At 40.4% G+C, this 22077-nt stretch overlaps 1 protein-coding gene across 1 annotated transcript in view; it reads right to left on the bottom strand.

The window, feature by feature from the left end:
• Nucleotides 1-7058: 7058 nt before the first annotated feature.
• Nucleotides 7059-22077, bottom strand: part of LDAF1 (lipid droplet assembly factor 1) — a 222249-nt gene continuing 207230 nt past the window's right edge. The window contains exon 5 of the mRNA XM_077448991.1: nucleotides 7059-7468. Coding sequence (XP_077305117.1) covers nucleotides 7369-7468 — 100 coding nt within the window. The 3' untranslated portion in view covers nucleotides 7059-7368. The remainder of the gene's footprint in view (nucleotides 7469-22077) is intronic.

Genomic DNA, 22077 nt, shown 5'->3' with positions numbered 1-22077 from the left:
CAGATGATTTGATCTTTTTTGTAACGTCCCCAATTACATCTCTCCCATCTTTACTAATGGAGCTACGAGAATATGGGACAATATCCAACTTTAGAATAAACTATGGAAAATCGGAGGCAATGGGAGTAGAGATGGATTCGCCTCAGTTGCAAGCAGTGTCCACGCAATTTGATTTTAGATGGACGAATTCATATATAAGTTACTTAGGAACAAAAATGTCAAAAAATCTAAATGAACTGTTTGAACTTAACTATATCCCACTGGTAAGACAGATCAAAAGTGATCTTCAAAAATGGGACAAAGAGATTTTTACATGGTTCGGGAGAACCAATATTATTAAGATGAATGTGATGCCCAGACTGTTATACATAATTCAAACTATACCAATTAAGATCCCTTCAAGTTTGTTTAAGGATCTTAGATCAAGATTTATGAAGTTCATCTGGGCTGGGAAACCAGCAAGAGTACGCTGAGATATTTTAGTACTCCCCAAAGGAAAAGGAGGGATAGGACTTCCAGATCCAATAAAATACCAGGAGGCCTCACACTTAACTAGAGTAGTGGAATGGTGTAGGCTTAAAAACGAAAAACCGTGGATACAGACAGAACAAGCAGCGACAGATATCCCATTGGAAGGATTAGTGTGGATTCCAGATACAGAAATACCAATGGGATTGAGAAAACATCCAATACTAGGGGAGACATTACGAATAACTAAAAGAGTATTCAGGAAAACATCTATTTCAAGAATTCCCAGTCCGCTCCTTCCTATCCTTGGTACCCCAGCATTTCTACCGGGAATGACAGATCCAAAGTTTAAAACAATACAAGATAGAGGTATGAGTAGAATTTGTCATTTCTCGGTAGGCAACCGGTTAATGACTAAAAAAGATATTGAAAAAGGAATGACATTAGGATTAGACCCTTTCAGAATGAGGCAATTAGAAGCCTTTATTAGATCTAAATCAAAGGTATACGTAGAAATAAGGGCATTGACTGAGTTTGAAGAGATCTGTTTGAAAGGAGAGGAACTGAGACATCTGATGTCTTATTTTTATAGTATGTTAATAGAACAGGAGACTTCACAAGATTTGCCCTTTTTACAGGCTTGGGAAAGAGATTTAGGGACTACGTTTTCCCCAGAACAAAAGGATAAGATGCTGTTGTTTAATCAAAAGGCCTCGATGGCAAGCAGATATCAAGAAGGGGGATACAAGATCCTTACTAGGTGGTATAGAACACCAAAAGTGTTACATCAAATTTACCCCCAGATATCAGAGACATGTTGGAGATGTCATGGAGCAGAAGGAACATTATTACATATATTTTGGGAATGTCCAAAAATTAGAGTGTTCTGGGAGATGGTAGCCGATACTATTGTAAGGATTACAGGAATGGACCTGGGAGATAAACCGGCAACTTTTCTGCTGCTGGACATCCCAATGGCAATAGAAAGATTCAAAAATTCTTTGCTGAGACATTTATTGATAGCAGCAAGGGCATGTATCCCGGTTCTGTGGAAAAAAAGCAACCCTCCAGCTAGAGCACAGTGGTTTCAGAGAATTGCAGAAATCCAACAAATGGAAAATTTAACAATGACAATGAGAGATCAAGACGAGAAATATCAGAAGATCTGGGCTCCATATCTAAATTATAGAGAAAGTATGATGTGAAACATTTCGAAATATGATAGAGCAGGCGGGTGGTGGTGGGGGGGGGGGAGTGAGGGGGGGGATTATAGTGAAAATTCAAACTTTTTTTTTTTTTTTTCTTGTTTGTATATTTATTTATTTATTTTTCTGGGAGGGAAGGGTGAGGGAGGGGGGAGGATGACATGGAATTGAGGTATGGATTGAAATATTATAAGACTGTTATAGCTGTTAAAGAAGTTGTAGATGTAAAACGAAATGTAATGTGAAATCTATGGAAAGAAAAGATGAAAAAATAAAGAATTTATAAAAAAAGAAGAAGACCCCTGAAGTCGGAAGAAGACCCCCGGAGCTTTGAAAACCTGTGAAAAACCTGTGGGTTTTTTTATTAACACCTTTTTCCCCAGGTGAATGGGTAGGGGTACCATGTACCCCATACTCATTCACATAAGGTGGGGGGCCGGGATCTAGGGGCCCTCTTATTATTAATTATTATTATTATTATTATTATTAAAGGGGGCTCCCGGATTCTGATAAGCCCCCCACCCGCAGACCCCAACAACCAACGGCCAGGGTTGTCGGGAAGAGGTTCTTGTCCGCATCAACATGGGGACAAGGTGCTTTGGGATGGGGGGGACACAGGGTGCCCCCTTTCCCAAAGCACCCATCCCCGCATGTTGAGTGCATGCGGCCTGGTACGGCTCAGGGGAGGGGGCGCTCGCCTGTCCCCACCCCACCCCCTTTCCTGACCGCCGGGCTGCGTGCTCGGATAGGGGTCTGGTATGGACTTTGGGGGGACCCCACACCATTTTTTCCCCTTAAAATCTCTACCAGACCTAAGGGCCTGGTATGTCCCTGAAGGCACGCAGGTCTCAGAGAGGCGACATTGTCGCTTATCTCTTGCGCTCGCTACTATAGGAAAATGTGACATTTTCCTATTGCAGCCAGCGCAAGAACCAGCGTGATGGGATTGCGCTGGTTAGAGAAGCCTGTCGCCAGGAACCAGCGTGATGGGATCGCACTGAAAACACAATATCAGTGGCAACTACTGCCAGAAAAAGAAACTCAGAGCAGCTGCTAGGAGCTTAAAAATAAACTAGTGTAGCCTAAAGGGAACAAAAAAAATAGAATTTTTTTGCACTCACCGTAAACTCCTTTTCTCTGTAATTCACCGACCGACACAGCTCCTCTCTGTAACAAATGGGTTGTTAAATATTTTTTGTACTCCCAGTGTTTGTTTTGCCTTTAAAGTCCAACCACAGGTTTTCTTTGAATTCCTTTTTTTGTTTTCTCTTATATTCACCGACCAACACAGCTCCTCTCTAACAAATGGGTTGTTAGCCTTATCACTAGGAGAATACTAGGCAAAGTTGTAACACAACACTCAGAACTCTTAGTCCCGCCCGGGGAGGCGGTCCCTCAGGCTACAATCCCTCCCGTCTGCAGACAGACCTCAGTACGTCAACAAGCAGTATATAACGTAAAGAGAAAAGGAGGGGTGGGTGCTGTGACGGTCGGTGAATTACAGAGAAAAGGATTTTATGGTGAGTATAAAAAATCCTATTTTCTCTTATATTCACCGACCGACACAGCTCCTCTCTGTAACAAGTGGGACGTCCCCAAGCAGTGCCAAAACGAGGGGTGGGAAAAACAGCATGGAAACTTCATCCACCATGGCAAGTGGGAACTAGTGAAACTATACCCACAAAAAAACAACAGTGCATGGAAAACCACCACAAAAAAACAGGGTATCCTCAACAGGAGTGATCACCCAAGACCGCACCAAACTGCAGAAGTAATGCAACAGTGCATTAACATAACAGTACTGCGTTTTTCTCGAAAAAAAAACAGGAAAAAAAATATATATATTACATATTCAATTGCAACTACACGGCTGCCTGCAAAACTTTGCGGCCAAAACAGGCATCAGCCGATGCACTGACATCTACCTTGTAGAACTTGGTAAACGTGTGGACAGACAACCAGGTCACCACTTTACACACCTGAGCGACTGGCGCTTGGTGTCGGAAGGCCCAAGACATTTGATTGCCCTTGTGGAGTGGGCCGTGACTGGAAAGGGGGGCACCTGCCCCTTCAAGGCGTAGGCTTGTACTACAATCTGTCTGATCCACATGGAAATGGTGGTCGACGAGACCGCCATGCCTTTCTTTGGACCAGCCACCGAAACAAACAGTGAGTCTGACTTTCGAAAGGGAGACGTGGCAGACAAATATACCTTCAGATCCCTAACCACGTCAAGAGCGTGAAGGACCACCTCCTTAGGGTGCTTCGGCTTAGGACACAGAGATGGTAATACAATTTCCTCATTGATATGAAAAGCCGAGACCACCTTTGGCAGAAAAGACGGTTGCGGACGCAACACCACCTTATCCTTGTGGATAACCAGATAGGCGACTTGCAGGACAAGGCCGCCAGTTCCGAAACCCTCCTGGCCGATGTGATGGCGACTAGAAAGACCACTTTCTGGGAAAGAGTCAACAGGGGAATCTCCCTGATATTTTCAAATGGCGATTTTTGAAGTGCCGACAACACCAGGTTCAAATCCCATGGAGTACCCCCTGAATGAAGGTACTCACTAAGGAGTTGGACGCCAGGGGTCGTTGAAAAAAAACACAGCTAAGGCTGAAATTTGCCCTTTGATGGTGCTTAACGCCAATCTCTGGTCAACTCCTTGCTGGAGAAACAGCAGGATCCTGGATATGGAAAAGGAGCGCGGATGCCATCCTTTCTCCTCACGCATGGATATGTAGGCCTTCCAGGTACGATGGTATATCTTTCGAGAAGAAAATTTCCGTAACAGTAACCTGAATATCTTGGGATGTAATGTCCATTCTCCTGGGTCCAGCATCTGTCGACTCAAATAGTCTGCCTGCCAATTCTCCACTCCCAGGATGTAAATGGCTGACAGGGCCGGTACGTGTCGCTCTGCCCACCAAAGTATGTGAGCGACCTCCTGCGCAGCAGCTGAGATTCTTGCTCCCCCTTGGTGATTGACGTATGCCACTGCCTTGGCGTTGTCTGACTGGATCCTAATCGGACGCCCTTGCAGGACAGTGACAGTCCCACCCTCCTTGCTGCCGCTGACTGAGGGGCTCTAACCCGCCAAACTCACCACCGTGAGGAGTTCTGCGCTGTTCACAAGCTTCTGCGTAAAAAAGCACGGACCGATGGGCACGCAGGGTTCCTAGGTCCTTCTCCTTTACTAGGCAAATTAAAATTGAGGTCTGTGTGCAGACAGGAGGGGTTGTAGCCTGAGGGGCCACCTCCCTGGGCGTAACGAAGAGTTCTGAGTGTTGTGTTAATACTTTGCCTAGTACTCTCCTAGTGATAAGGCTAACAACCCATTTGTTAGAGAGGAGCTGTGTTGGTCGGTGAATATAAGAGAAAACAAAAAAAGGAATTCAAAGAAAACCTGTGGTTGGACTTTAAAGGCAAAATAAACACTGGGAGTACAAAAATATTTAACATTTATTGAAAAATACATATAGTATAAAGAACAGAGACATGAAAGAAATAATGATAAAAATCACATATGAAGATAGAAATCAATACATGATGTGAGCCCTAATGCGTCAATGCGTATTGCGTCAATGACGCATTAGGGCTCACATCATGCATTGATTTCTATCTCCAGATGTGATTTTTATCATTATTTCTTTCATGTCTCTGGTCTTTATACTATAAGTATTATTCAATAAATGTTAAATATTTTTTGTACTCCCAGTGTTTGTTGTGCTTTTAAAGTCCGACAACAGGTTTTCTTTGAATTCCTTTTTTTGTTTTCCTTTTGTTCCCAATATTTCAGGATGAGGCAGTGTGAGTGCTTTTTCTCTTTTTGATGGTGTAGCCTAAACTCCTCATCTGATCTACGAGACTTAGACTAATTTCCTTGTACTATATAGAATTTTTCTATTTTTTTAAGATAAAGTCTTTCTGTACATAATCCTTTTCACAGTGCAAATCAAAGAGTTGGCTGAATGTCAATCTCATGTTCATTTCTTTCATCATTAATGAATATAACCCTGAGATGACTGATGTCTTACAAGGGGCTGCATGTTTCAAGGCCCCAGAAACAATGTGGATACATATACTGTAACTATTTTCCAAGGGAATAAAGTGATCTTACCATCATGGGTAGCAGGTGGCTAATAGCCATATCTTGGGGTTTTAGGAACTCCTGGAGTGAAGGAAACTTCATGATAGTTATGCAGGAGAGATCAAAGGCAGAAACAGAAACATGCACAGTGCAAAGGAAAACAAGGGAGACAGACATAACACCATAAGCCAGATAATAATAAATGTTCTGCAATGGGGACCAGGGACCGGGAATACCTAGTCTTCACCAAAGCTGCTGAAAGCATGGATTGCATTTTCCTGCAAAACAAATCAATTTAAAGATTTGTCTAATTCAACAACTGCAGACAGACAGGAACCGAGAAGAATGAAACTAAGGCCGCGTACACACGCGCGGACTGTTCGCCCAACTTTGTCCGTCCAACAGTTTCGGCAAACAGTCCGCTCAAACTTAGCATGGACGGACATGGCCACACACGACGGACGAACAGTTTGCTGAAACCGTGCGCGATGACGTTTCGGCACGCACGACGGATCGAAAATTTCGACGTCCAATACACTGCAATGCAACCTTCCGACGTGGAAATCCTTTCTGAGCATGCGCGAGACTTAGTTGGCCGAACAAGCCTACACACGAGCGAACAGTCCGCTGAAACCTTGTTTCAGCGGACAGTTTTTCGGAATTTCCGTAAGACCTTGTTCGGCCAACTGTCCGCTGAAACTGTCCGCTGAAGCCCCACACACGAGCGGACTGTCCGCCCAAACACTGTTCAGCGGACAAGGTTGGGCGAACAGTCCGCCCGTGTGTACGCGGCCTTAGGCGTTGTACACACAGGCTGAAAGTCGGTTGAAAGTGTACAGCTCCCTGTCTAACAGAAGCCGGTGTTGCCACCAACTTCTTTCGAACAAGCATGCTGGAAAACCAGAATCCGATCAGCAATGTCAGCCAATGACTGCCAGAGCTGATCAGTGTATTCTGGTGGGAGAGCAGTCACCCTGTCAGAACGGTAAAAAAAATAAGAAAATTATAGTATGTACACCGTATAACTCAGATAGATGCACTATCATTAATTTGTCATAAACACAGAGAAGGTTAGATTAGGTGATGACTGGGTGACAGAAAAGTTTGGAGAGGAAAAACATATTAGACTTGTGATGTTAAATGGAAACAAACATTAGACTTGGGATTTGTCATATCTATAAGAGTTGATCTGCATTCATCAGGCTCTTCCAATTGGTTTGGGACAGCGATTACTTAAAATGAGATACTACAGAGTCAAACCAATATTTTTACACAAAAAGAAACCAAAACAGTTTAACAGCAAAGTGTTTTTATTTGCATAGTTAAATGTGTAAAGCCATGTTAACATGTTGAGTTGTGTGTGTTATTTGATAAACAATAAATATGAAAGAAAGTCTGCATATACTGAGGTAAACCAAAACTATTGTGCATCAAAACAATATAAATGTGCACTAAAGCAATAAAGTTAAACAGTCTTGTAACAGTCCATAAAACAGTCTCACAAGTCTGACAAGTAAATCCGAAGTATAATTAACAAATGTCCTTTATCCACTCATGGTCCGTATAAAACTGGTTAATAAAGATGGGATTTCATATTTTTCCCTATTTATCATGAGTTGTGTCTTTTGAAGCATTCACAGGAGGATATTCTTCAGCAAGCCTTGAGCAGGGCTGAGATTGATGTGAATCATTCCGTGATAATCTGAATTGATGAACACATAGAACAATATTTTATCATTCTGTTTAAAACAATACACACATATTAATTCACTTTTTCTCCCCTCTCGGTTATATAATATGAGTTTATGTTTACACCAATAAAAGCAGTATTAACTCTGAAAAGCAAACATACATTATACTGCAGCTTACCAGTTCTTAGATGTGATGGCTGCATTTGTTTTCCTTTTAAGGCAATGGTGATCCAGCCAGTAAGTCTGTAATTTTTCAAGAGGACAAGCTCTCCTACAAATGTAGCAGTTTAGTGGTCAGACAAACCATTTACCACTAACAGGGGTGTTTACAATAATAAGCTTTTATTTATTCATGTAAAAAACTGATGCTGTAATTTCTTGTGTAACTGCAGTGAGAGCTGGTGTTTGGCTTCAATTTGTTAGTTCCTCTGGACTGACATTGCTGCTGTCCAAAGGTGCCCCTGCGCTCATTCATCCAGAGTGGGGGGCACGCTAATAGAGGAGGTGTGTTACTGTCCAGATCACCAGATGAAAACAGAAGGGAAAAATAAAACTAAAGCAGCTATCACACTTAATGACTTGTAAACTACAAAAACTACAATATATATATATATATTTTAACACAGCTTTAAGGTAGCATAACTGACACTTTACCCATTTTTGGAGAGCAAATATAATACCTGCCTGGGATGTTAGCATTATAATATTAATGCCTAAAGTTCAATGAGGTGAGGTATAGGATGCTACACTCTATTTTCTCTCAAAAACTGGTCAGAAGGCATTGCAAATAATTGATGTGCTCTCTTCTAATAAGCTGAGACCATATGGGGATTATTTACTAAAACTGAAGCATGCAAAAACTGGTGCAGCTATGCATAGAAACCAATCAGCTTCCAGGTTTTATGGTCAAAGCGTAATTGAACAAGCTGAAGTTAGAAGCCGATTAGCTCACCATGCACAGCTGCAACAGACTCTGAGTGATTTTGTTTTAGTAAATTTCCCCGTGTGCCACAGTTATGCATATGTAAAAAGCAACTAGCAACAACAGCACACTTTAGCAGGACTTGTGGTGTTGCATAACTGAATAACTAGAATCCATGCCTCTGATCTTCATGATCTTTTAATTCATATTCCCTGAATGGTTATAAACATATATAAACCCTGGACTAAGTTGTATTTATTTGGGACTGCTGATGCTTAATCCTGAATACTGGACCCAACAAAACACTATAAAATAAAAAGTGTCCTTTAAGTAATAATCTATTGACAAACCAGTGCAAAAAATATCAGTGCATAAAATTATAAATATAGGAATTCAATAGGAAAATTCATAAATTCATATAAATCATTTAACCACTTGCCGACCGCCTCACGCCGATCTACGTCATCAGAATGGCACGGGCAGGCATAAGCACATATATGTACGTCCTTTGCCTCCCGCGGGTCGGGGGCCCGATCGGGCCCCCGCCCGGTGCCTGCGGCGGTCGGTTTTCGTTCGGGAGCGATCCCGGACGAGGGGACGGCCATTCATTCATGGCCACCCCCTCGCGATCGCTCCCGACGAATGGAAATCCCCGGTGACATCACTTCCTCTCCTGTAATGTAAACACAGGAGAGGAAGTGATGTATTCTCTCCTCCGTGTCGGTATTTTTCGTTCCGACACGGAGGAGAGCGGATCAGTGAGTTGCACCAACACATCCCACACACAGTAGAACATGCCAGGCACACTCACACCCCCCCTTTACCCCCCGATCACCCCCCCAATTACCCCTGCCCCCCAGTCACAGTGACACCAATGTCATTTTTTTTTTTTTTTTTTTTTTTTTTTGCATTGGTGTCATTTGTGACTGTAATAACTGTTAGGGCAGTTAGGGTTAGCCCCCTTTAGTTCTAATGTACCCCCCTAACCCCCCCAATAAAGGTTTAACCCCGTGATCACCCCCCGTCGCCAGTGTCACTAAGGCTGGGTTCACATTGCAGCGGTTTATGAGAACGAATGTGATTCGCACCGCACTGCAGTGCAAATCACATCCGATCTCTGTGCGATTCGAGTTCAGCCATTCGCCGCACCCGCCGCACCCGCCACACCCGCCGCACCCGCCGCAAATTCGCACGGGACCCTTTTTTTGGCCCGCAGCAGAATCGGATCGCATGGGTGTTCACACCATGCGATCCGAGTTTGCAGATCGCACTGCGATATGCGAACTGATCTGGGGGTGTCAGTAACATTTCACTGACACTCCCAGCAGTTCGCATAGGGCAGTGTGAACTGCCGCCGGGAGGCATGCGATGCGGGAACCCGCCGCGGATTCGCGGCGTTTCCGCATCGCTCCAGTGTGAACCCAGCCTAATAAGCGATCATTTTTCTGATCGCCGTATTAGTGTCACAGGTGACGCTAGTTAGGCAGGTAGGTATTTAGGTTCGCCGCAGCTTTTTATAGCGCTAGGGACCCCCATATACTACCGCATAAAGCCCCCTGATTGCCCCCTAGTTAACCCTTTCACCAGTGATCACCATATAACTGTTACAGGTGACGCTGGTTGGTTAGTTATTTTTTTATAGTTTCAGGGCACCCGCCATTTATTACCTAATAAAGGTTTAACCCCCTGATCACCCGGCAGGTGTCATTTGTGACTAATAACTGTTAGGGCAGTTAGGGTTAGCCCCCTTTAGTTCTAAGGTACCCCCCTAACCCCCCCAATAAAGGTTTAACCCCGTGATCACCCCCCGTCGCCAGTGTCACTAAGGCTGGGTTCACATTGCAGCGGTTTATGAGAACGGATGTGATTCGCACCGCACTGCAGTGCAAATCACATCCGATCTCTGTGCGATTCGAGTTCAGCTATACAGATAGTATGGCTGAATTCGTGTCGCACCCGCCGCAAACTCGCACGGGACCCTTTTTTTGGTCCGCAGCAGAATCGGATCGCATGGGTGTTCACACCATGCGATCCAAGTTTGCAGATCGCACTGCGATATGCGAACTGATCTGGGGGTGTCATTAACATTTCACTGACACTCCCAGCAGTTCGCATAGGGCAGTGTGAACTGCCGCCGGGAGGCATGCGATGCGGGAACCCGCCGCGCATTCGTGGCGTTCCCGCATCGCTCCAGTGTGAACCCAGCCTAATAAGCGATCGTTTTTCTGATCGCTGTATTAGTGTCACAGGTGACGCTAGTTAGGCAGGTAGGTATTTAGGTTCGCCGCAGCTTTTTATAGCGCCAGGGACCCCCATATACTACCGCATAAAGCCCCCTGATTGCCCCCTAGTTAACCCTTTCACCAGTGATCACCATATAACTGTTACAGGTGACGCTGGTTGGTTAGTTATTTTTTTATAGTTTCAGGGCACCCGCCATTTATTACCTAGTCTCACTAGTGTACCCCTAAATTTAGGGGTGTCTACTTTCTAAAATGGGGTCATTTGGGGGGGGGGGTTTGTGCCATCTTGGCATTTTATGGCCTTCAAAACTGTAACGCCCTTAGAAAGCCTGAAGGCGGTGCTTGGTTTTTGGGGCCCCGTACGCGGCTAGGCTCCCAAAAAGTCCCACATATGTGGTATCCCCGTACTCAGGAGAAGCAGCAGAATTTATTTTGGGGTGTCATTTCACATATGCCCATGGCATGCGTGAGCAATATATCATTTAGTGACAACTTTGTGAAAAAAAAAAAAAGTTTGTAATTTTCCCGCAACTTGTGGCAAAATATAAAATATTCCATGGACTCAACATGCCTCTCAGCAAATAGCTTGGGGTGTCTACTTTCTAAAATGGGGTCATTTGTGGGGGTTTTGTGCCATCTTGGCATTTTATGGCCTTCAAAACTGTAATAGGTAGTGAGAAGTGAACTCAAAAAATTACGCCCTTAGAAAGCCTGAAGGCGGTGCTTGGTTTTCGGGGCCCCGTACGCGGCTAGGCTCCCAAAAAGTCCCACATATGTGGTATCCCCGTACTCAGGAGAAGCAGCAGAATTTATTTTGGGGTGTCATTTCACATATGCCCATGGCATGCATGAGCAATATATCATTTAGTGACAACTTTGTGAAAAAAAAAAAAAAAAAAAAAAAGTTTGTAATTTTCCCGCAACTTGTGGCAAAATATAAAATATTCCATGGACTCAACATGCCTCTCAGCAAATAGCTTGGGGTGTCTACTTTCTAAAATGGGGTCATTTGTGGGGGTTTTGTGCCATCTTGGCATTTTATGGCCTTCAAAACTGTAATAGGTAGTGAGGCGTGAAATCAAAAATTGACGCCCTTAGAAAGCCTGAAGGCGGTGCTTGGTTTTCGGGGCCCTGTACGCGGCTAGGCTCCCAAAAAGTCCCACATATGTGGTATCCCCGTACTCAGGAGAAGCAGCAGAATTTATTTTGGGGTGTCATTTCACATACGCCCATAGCATGTGTGAGCAATATATCATTTAGTGACAACTTTGTGTAAAAAAAAAAAAAAAATTTTTTTTTTGTCATTATTCAATCGCTTGAGGCAAAAAAATAAAATATTCAATGGGCTCAACATGCCTCTTATCAATTTCCTTAGGGGGTCTACTTTCCAAAATGGGGTCATTTGGGGGGGTTTTGTACTGCCCTGTCATTTTAGCACCTCAAGAAATGAGATAGGCAGTCGTAAACTAAAAGCTGCGTAAATTCCAGAAAACGTACCTTAGTTTGTAGATGTGACAACTTTTGCGCAAACCAATAAATATACAATTATTGACTTTTTTTTTACCAAAGACATGTGGCTGAATACATTTTGTCCTAAATGTATGACTAAAATTGAGTTTATTGGATTTTTCTAATAACAAAAAGTAGAAAATATCATTTTTTTTCAAAATTTGCGGTCTTTTTACGTTTATATCGCAAAAAATAAAAATCGCAGAGGCAATCAAATACCATCAAAAGAAAGCTCTATTTGTGGGAAGAAAAGGACGCAAATTTTGTTTGGGTACAACATTGCATGACCGCGCAATTACCAGTTAAAGCAGCGCAGTGCCAAAGTGTAAAAAGACCTCTGGTCATTTACCAGCAAAATGGTCCGGTCTGAAAGTGGTTAAATAGTTTAGGTGCAAATCATGTGGTCAAAAAGTCCATATTCTATAAATTCATAGTAAAACATGAAAAGTCCAAGTGACATCAAAGTGCCCAGTGCTCAAAAATATAAAGTGCTCCAGTGAAAAAAGGGTGTTCTTACAGTAATAGATGGCCTCTTACCAAACAGGGGAGATCTCAAATTATAGAGCTCAAGTGCACTAAAAACCTCTTGGAGAGAGTATACTCACACCAACAAGCAGCTGGGTAGCTCAGTGACCCAGTCAGTAAGTAGCCATTGTGTCTCCACAGCAGGAATACATGCCTGGAACTTTACTCCACAGCCAAGTATTCAGCAACCATATGCATTAAGCACAGAGAAGGAGCAGACACATAGCATAATATTGCAAAATATTTTTCATTTATTATAAGAATAAAATGCGCTTACGTGTAGCAGGAAAAACATATGAGGTATACAAAAGCCTCCAATCCCAGAAGACGCCAAGTGAGGGTAAACTCGTTGGACAGAGCTATAGTGTGACATCATCATGCATGAGTGTGCTGGATGGTCCCGTGGCTATGCTTTTATATACTGCTTATGATTTTTTTGAGACTTGGAAGCGATATTTATTCTTATAATAAATAAAAATTATTTTGCAATATTATTCTATGTGGTTTTTCTTTCTCTATGCCTAATGCAGAAGGTTCCTGAATACTCAGGTGTGGAGTAAAGTTGCAGGTATGTATTCCTGCTGTGGAGACACTATGGCTACTTCTTACTGATGGAGTCACTGAGATACAAGAGTGTTTGATGGGAAGATCATTGGCTATCCAGGAGACTTCCACTTTCCAGATATTCACTACCTGCCTGATTACCTTACCTTTTGGACTGCTATTTCTATGGTAAAGGCATTTTGTTTTAGGTGGAGGGTTTATTCAGGCATCTTCCAATGCTGAAGGCCATATAAGTTAGTATAAACATGAAAGCGGACATGGAAACTGTATATAAATTAATAAGAATGCGGCGCTACCTAAAAGTGCTAAAACATATAAATGAATAATAATCCCAAAATAAATGTAAATCAAATAATATCCACTAAATGTAACATGAATATAATAAGAAATAAATCAATATAAATAATCAAAATTAAAATACGCGTGCAAGCAATAAATGTGCAACAATTAGTGAATGAGAGTCCGTGAAAAAATCAATCAAATGATTAAATAGAAATAATCTGCATAGATAATCCAAATGTAAACAGGCATATAAAAAATGTATGTATAAAAATATATAAAAATGTATAAGGTGAAAATTCGTGAAAAAAATCAAATATAGTGATTATTTAAACAATCAATATACACACGTGATTGTCCATAAATAAAGTGCGCTGATGACTGATAAAATTGCAAAAAATATATAAATAAAGTTCATGCAAAAAAAATGTGAAGAATCAATTCCCAAGAGTGGCAAATCACTGCAAACTTCAGTGCTTAATGGGTGCACCAACTATTTCCCCCAGCCTCTCACCTCCAATAGCTGGTAAATAGGCACTGTGTAAAAGGATAACTGCTGGCTTCTTGTTTATTCAGTCACACTGCTCCACCGCTGTTTGTATTTCACTGTAAGGCTATGTATTATATGCCCTCCCAATAGCTCCAGGATATCCAAGCCATATAGAATGGAAAAACACAGAGGGCTTTCATGTGCAGTATCTTCGCTATTTTATTGTAATAAAAGGTAAAATCCACACTTACATTAACAAATACAGCAGAGTGTGCAGCAAACGCGGACTTCCGGTTTCGGCCGTAAACCGGAAGTGATAGGTCCGACACCAAATTCCTTCCCTGACGCGTTGCGTTACAGAACGTAACTTTTTCAAAGGGTGATAGGAAGTAGGTGTCATAGGTATTTATATGCAACGAGCGCCGTCGCCATATTAACTCAGGGCGGCAGCGCTATTGCGGACTCAAAGTAAAGTGGCTATAGCATCAGTATTCTATATATTCCAAAGATATTTATAGTGAAACTACTAAAACTAAAACCATATAAGTAGATCACTATTTAGGAGGAATATATAATTTAAAATAAATTAAATTTAAAAATAGACCGTAATATATACGGACTTATAGAAAGAGCGACATCTAGTGGTTGAATATAAAATTGCTCTTTAAATTATTTAGCTTGAATCCAAAAACAAAAGGCACTAAGGGGAGAAAGACATTTTGTATAAACAGAGGAAGAGATCGTAATAATTATATCATTGAGCATAATCAATAATCCTCTCTAATAAAACAAACTATGTGAGAGGGAGTATCTCAATGACATGTCTTTGTCTCCAATAAAAGATCATCATAAAATATCATAAAAATTGATAAATCACCATAATTGTCAGAAAATAAAATAGCATAAAATCAATACAGTACCAGTGGATATAGGCGCTAATATATATCATATAAAAAATCCTAAAACCAATAAAATATAATTATTTCTAAAATATATATAAAATTCTCTATAAATATTACTAGATAAAAATAGGTTAAAAATTAGAAATAAAACAATTGAGATCAAATTCAACATTGTGTCCTAGTGGTGTAAGGGTACGAAGTTCATGTATCCATCTCGACTCGGCTTGGCTGATTTTAATCACCTTATTATCACCTCTCCAATGGGGTACAAATTTTTGAATACCGCAGATTTTTAGTGACATGGGGTCTTTATTATGGAACTTAGTATAATGTTTAGATAGGCTATGTTTATCAAAACCTTTCTTTATGTTTTGAATATGTTCCCTCAATCTTTTCCATAATTTTCTTTTTGTTCTTCCTACATATTGGATCTTGCAAGGACATTCTAATAAATAAACAACCCCTTCCGTATGGCAGGTAATACAGTCTTCAATTAAATATTCTTTTTCTGTTACCGTAGATCTAAATGACTTCTTTTTGGTTTTTTCACTAATATGTCTACAAGCATAACATCTCTTGCAAAATATGCACCTAGCGTAGCCAATTTGTATATGGCCCAGTGGGAGGAAGAAAGTGTCTATAATGATTTACCAAAACAGGTAAAACTGTACAAAAGATTTATAGATGACCTCATCCTAATTTGGTCAGGGGATAGAGAAAGTCTAAACGATTTTTGTTTTAATCTTAATATGAACCAAAAAAAATATTAAATTGGTATGGAGTATTAATGAGGAAAAAGCAACCTTTCTTGATCTAGTGATTGAAAAAAACGGAAATTCACTGAGTACCCGCACCCATTTCAAAACAGTGGATAGAAATAGCTATCTCCCTATAGATAGCTGTCATCACCGAAGATGGCTGGACAATATTCCCAGGGGACAGCTGATCAGATTGAAACGTAATTGCTCTAATAAATCAATATTTTTTGAACAAGCTAATTTAATCGGTGACAGGTTCATACAAAAGGGTTACCATAGAGATTTTATTAGGGATCAAATAGAAAGCGTAGCATCACTAGATAGAGAGATACTTATACAGGATAGTACAAAGAATTCTGAGAAACAAGACATGGCGCCCATCATTATGGATTTCAATATCCAACATAAACAAATAGAAAAAATAATAAAGAAACACTGGGAGATTATTAGAACTGATCGCCATCTTGTCAATATCTTACCTGAAGTTCCTAAATTTGTTTACAGAAAGTCACCATCCTTGAGAGATAGTTTGGCAAAAAATGTTCCTGACCCTCCGAAGAAACCTTTTTCTTTTTTTGAGGGAAAAGGTTTTTATCCTTGCAAGAGATGTTATGCTTGTAGACATATTAGTGAAAAAAACAAAAAGAAGTCATTTAGATCTACGGTAACAGAAAAAGAATATTTAATTGAAGACTGTATTACCTGCCATACGGAAGGGGTTGTTTATTTATTAGAATGTCCTTGCAAGATCCAATATGTAGGAAGAACAAAAAGAAAATTATGGAAAAGATTGAGGGAACATATTCAAAACATAAAGAAAGGTTTTGATAAACATAGCCTATCTAAACATTATACTAAGTTCCATAATAAAGACCCCATGTCACTAAAAATCTGCGGTATTCAAAAATTTGTACCCCATTGGAGAGGTGATAATAAGGTGATTAAAATCAGCCAAGCCGAGTCGAGATGGATACATGAACTTCGTACCCTTACACCACTAGGTCACAATGTTGAATTTGATCTCAATTGTTTTATTTCTAATTTTTAACCTATTTTTATCTAGTAATATTTATAGAGAATTTTATATATATTTTAGAAATAATTATATTTTATTGGTTTTAGGATTTTTTATATGATATATATTAGCGCCTATATCCACTGGTACTGTATTGATTTTATGCTATTTTATTTTCTGACAATTATGGTGATTTATCAATTTTTATGATATTTTATGATGATCTTTTATTGGAGACAAAGACATGTCATTGAGATACTCCCTCTCACATAGTTTGTTTTATTAGAGAGGATTATTGATTATGCTCAATGATATAATTATTACGATCTCTTCCTCTGTTTATACAAAATGTCTTTCTCCCCTTAGTGCCTTTTGTTTTTGGATTCAAGCTAAATAATTTAAAGAGCAATTTTATATTCAACCACTAGATGTCGCTCTTTCTATAAGTCCGTATATATTACGGTCTATTTTTAAATTTAATTTATTTTAAATTATATATTCCTCCTAAATAGTGATCTACTTATATGGTTTTAGTTTTAGTAGTTTCACTATAAATATCTTTGGAATATATAGAATACTGATGCTATAGCCACTTTACTTTGAGTCCGCAATAGCGCTGCCGCCCTGAGTTAATATGGCGACGGCGCTCATTGCATATAAATACCTATGACACCTACTTCCTATCACCCTTTGAAAAAGTTACGTTCTGTAACGCAACGCGTCAGGGAAGGAATTTGGTGTCGGACCTATCACTTCCGGTTTACGGCCGAAACCGGAAGTCCGCGTTTGCTGCACACTCTGCTGTATTTGTTAATGTAAGTGTGGATTTTACCTTTTATTACAATAAAATAGCGAAGATACTGCACATGAAAGCCCTCTGTGTTTTTCCATTCTATATGGCTTGGATATCCTGGAGCTATTGGGAGGGCATATAATACATAGCCTTACAGTGAAATACAAACAGCGGTGGAGCAGTGTGACTGAATAAACAAGAAGCCAGCAGTTATCCTTTTACACAGTGCCTATTTACCAGCTATTGGAGGTGAGAGGCTGGGGGAAATAGTTGGTGCACCCATTAAGCACTGAAGTTTGCAGTGATTTGCCACTCTTGGGAATTGATTCTTCACATTTTTTTTGCATGAACTTTATTTATATATTTTTTGCAATTTTATCAGTCATCAGCGCACTTTATTTATGGACAATCACGTGTGTTTATTGATTGTTTAAATAATCACTATATTTGATTTTTTTCACGAATTTTCACCTTATACATTTTTATATATTTTTATACATACATTTTTTATATGCCTGTTTACATTTGGATTATCTATGCAGATTATTTCTATTTAATCATTTGATTGATTTTTTCACGGACTCTCATTCACTAATTGTTGCACATTTATTGCTTGCACGCGTATTTTAATTTGGATTATTTATATTGATTTATTTCTTATTATATCCATGTTACATTTAGTGGATATTATTTGATTTACATTTATTTTGGGATTATTATTCATTTATATGTTTTAGCACTTTTAGGTAGCGCCGCATTCTTATTAATTTATATACTCATTTTTTAGTGCAGAGATCACTGTTTTTATGCTGGCTGCTTCCTATGTACATCAATTTTGTATTTTCCTATGACATATTAGGTGGAGCGCACTAGTTTTCCCTTTGGACATGGAAACTGTAATGCCGTGTACACACGAGCGGAATGTCCGACAGAAAAAGTCAGACGGAATCTTTATCGTATATACCGATCGTGTGTATGCCTCAGACATTTTTTTTTCCAAAAATTCTGACGAACCTAGAAATAGAACATGTTTTAAATATTTCCGACGGAACCAATTCCTATCGGGAAAACCACTCATCTGTATGCTGTTCCAACGGACCAACGACGATGCATGCTCTGAAGTACGAGACTGAGGTTATTGGTTACTGGCTACTGCACTTCCTTTTTCTAGTCCAGTCGTACGTGCTGTACATCACCGCGTTCTTGACGATCGGACTTTGGTGTGATCGTGTGTATGCAAGACAGTTTCAGCAAAACTCCGGTCGGGGTTAGCCATTTTACTTTGAGGATATAGCCTATATTTTTTCTTTGACTGCACAACCTATATAACTGGGGTGCTGACATTTGTAAACCTAACAAAATGCATCATGGGAGCGGATTGCGATCAATGCAGATTTTAAGAATTTAGCTGATAGATACAATGCTTTAACCAAACGCATGTGCAGGATTAATAGATGAAAACAGACACAAATGATTTATATGATTAAACTGTACATTACATTTAAAACCCTTTTTTACTAATCTAGGCCACAAAAGTCATGGGACACAGTGCAAAAATTGTGTTGGGCATGGTATGGATGCGTAGGATTCTTACTGTGCTGTCAAGAAGACGTTAATGCATTCACTGTTTATATGCAACACCCTGCTATATCTGCCTTATGCCAACTTTTTTTTAATCTATAATAACCATACTGACTTTATTTTGAAGATTATAAAATGCAGGATTGTATTGTATCAATATGCACAATATTTAAATTAAAGGATTAAAAAAACAAAAAAACAAAACATACAAATTCAGGCTGCAAGTAAAATCATCGAGCCAGCTACTAGCACTATTACATCTGTGCTAAAAGTGTAAAATCTCATGGGCCATATGATATGTGGAAAAGATTACCTGCCAAGTGAAACTTATAGAACTGAGAGGATTTATTATATGCAAGCCCTTTTTTTACCCTTGAGATACGGGTCTGCCAAAAAGAATGCCACGCAACTAAACAGAGGTTGACAATCTCTCGAGATTTATAAAGTGTCACACTGTGCTTACCTCTGCAGGCTAATATCACATTAAATGTCAAACAACCTTTGGTATACAGAATAAAACCACAAGTATATGCCTCGTTCTTGGATACAGAATGCTGTGGGTGTCCGAACTGGTAAAATTGCTCATGTAAACAACAGAGGGATTAAAGGTACATTTCTGAGATTACAGTTGAACAGCAGGGGAGATAATGTAAAACGAACAAGGAAATACCTCCTATTGTCCACTTCACTCTCACACGTGTCTTTGTATAATGAGTATATTTATTACTCCAACTGTAAGCTATTTTGGACTTATCTGGTTTTCTTACATGAAAAACAAATATTAAGATGATTTTAACAACAAATTACTAATTCACCAGCTTGCATGTGGCCCGCTGCACTCTTTGCTTAACACATTGATTTGTATATTAGTCTTTTTCTCAGATAAATTGTAAGCATATTATTCAAAGAAAAATGTAAATAAAATGTGCCACACTGCATTACAAGAGAATAAAGCGAAGAAGTTGGTGGCAACTCAAAGTGTTGGTTATTACAATAAGGTAATCTTGCATTCAGTTATAAACATGTAGTACGAATAGCAATTAAAGTGGTTGTAAAGGTTTTTAACCTTAAGAGAAGTAATGGAATTTTTTTTTTTTTTTTGCAGATGAATATTTACCTAGCTGGATGCAGAATCGATCCCCAGACATCTCTGCACTGGGAACAGAGTGATCAAACACCCGCGATCATTTGGTTTTCAGAGCTCCGTGAGCAGAGAGCTGCTGACTGTCAGTACCAGCTCTCTGCTCTGCTCCCTCCTTGCTCATTGGATCGCTGGGCTGTGGAGGGAGCGGGGGCGGGGGCGACCAGCATAGTCTCTCAGCGGCTTGTTAAGAGGGTGAGCTAGGTATCAGTCCAGGCACCTGGCGGATCCAGACCCTGTGCCTCCATGCAGTGCCTGGACTGACATCCGTGACGACAGCAGAGAGTGGACTTCAGCCTACTCTCTGCTGAAAATGAGTCATGTTCTGGGAATGTAACTATGACCAAACTGTCAAACCATCAGTTTGCTGGTGTCATAGTTGATCTTGTGTGTCCATTAAACAGAGGCCAAGATGGCAGCCTCTTTGGCTGAAAATGATAGGAGGGTTTAGCTCTGCTTTAATATAAACTCCCATGCAGCCCCTCCATACTTATCTAAACCCTGATCTCGATCCAGCGCTGTGTACATCTGCAGCAGCTCTTCTCCCCTCTGCTCTATCGCACAGATTTGGCTGCAAGCAGTGGGAGCCATTGGTTCCTGTGGTGCCAGTCAAAAGCTGTGAGCAGAGATCAAGCTAACAGTCTGAATAGATGCTCAAGTTCACCTTATTGAAAGTTGTTTCCTATGAGAGCACTCAGCGGGAGGAGCCAGGAGTGTCGGCAGGGGACCCCAGAAGAGAAGGTTTAAGGCTCCTCTGTGCAAAACCATTGCAAAGAATAGGTAAGTAGGACATGTTTATTAGTTTCAATTAAAAGAAAAAACGAAAGCTTTACAATAACTTTGAAGTGAACCTGATTTGGCCAGTTATCTTTAGGTAGACCCTCACATTACAATTTGTTAAATCTAAAGGAGGTACTGGAATTACTTGAGTTACTCCTCAAACCGAACCATGTTCCTCTGGAGCTCTGTGGATCCTAGATGTATATTGGGAGCATGACCTCTGTCCTAGTCGAGAATAACTCCTTCTGGCACCAAGCCCCACTCTCTGTCATTCCATTGTTAAATACCAGAACTTCAGTGGGCATTCGTGGATGTGGCATTTTTACATTGGAGTGACTGGGCTCAGAGTTAAGTGCAATGCTTCATTGTCCAAACACAGGATGGGCAAGATCTGAACCAGGCTGCATGTACTAAAGTGTATGTAAATGAACAAAGGATTTCTCCCAGTTGCTACTAGTTGATGAGCCGCCCTCGTTTGCAGCAGAAAATGGGAAACAGGCAAAAAAATTGTTCAAACACGCAAACACCATTAAAGTCTATGGGATACGAATGTGAAAAATCAAAAGTGCTAATTTTAAAGGCTTATATGAAAGTTATTGCCATAAAAAGTGTTTGGGGACCCTGGTCCTGCCCCAGGGTACATGTATCCTCCAAAAAAAGTTTTAAAAACTAACGTTTTTTCAGGAGCAGTGATTTTAATAATGCTTAAAGTGAAACAATATAAATGAAATTGTCAGGGCTGGCTTAGCCCTTCCTTCTCTGGGCTGGCTGCTCAGCTGTCGGCTAATTGCCAGCTCTCATCTCTCTCCACAGTTACCACCTGTTCCTGATCATGCTCGTCTGACCTGCCTACTTAAAGCTGTCCATCCCAAGGCCTTCTCCTTGGTCACATCACAAGAAACCATCTCCTGCGGTTCTGTTTAAAGACTGGCTTGCTGACATCCCTTCTTGCTCCTTATCCTGCTTGCTGTTGCTCTACTTGGACCCCTGACTTCTGGCCTGGCTGATTACCCGATCCGGTTATTGAACTCTGGCCTGGCTGACTACTCGATCTGGTTACTGGACTCTGGCTATGCTTTGACTACGCTTTTTCTATTTACCTTTTTATTTTTATTTAA

This window comes from Lithobates pipiens, unplaced genomic scaffold (assembly GCF_037356315.1).
Source record: "Lithobates pipiens isolate NorthernLeopardFrog02 unplaced genomic scaffold, aLitPip1_a1.2 Scaffold_22, whole genome shotgun sequence".
Lineage (NCBI taxonomy): Eukaryota > Metazoa > Chordata > Amphibia > Anura > Ranidae > Lithobates > Lithobates pipiens.
This window is presented reverse-complemented; position numbering and strand designations above follow the sequence as displayed.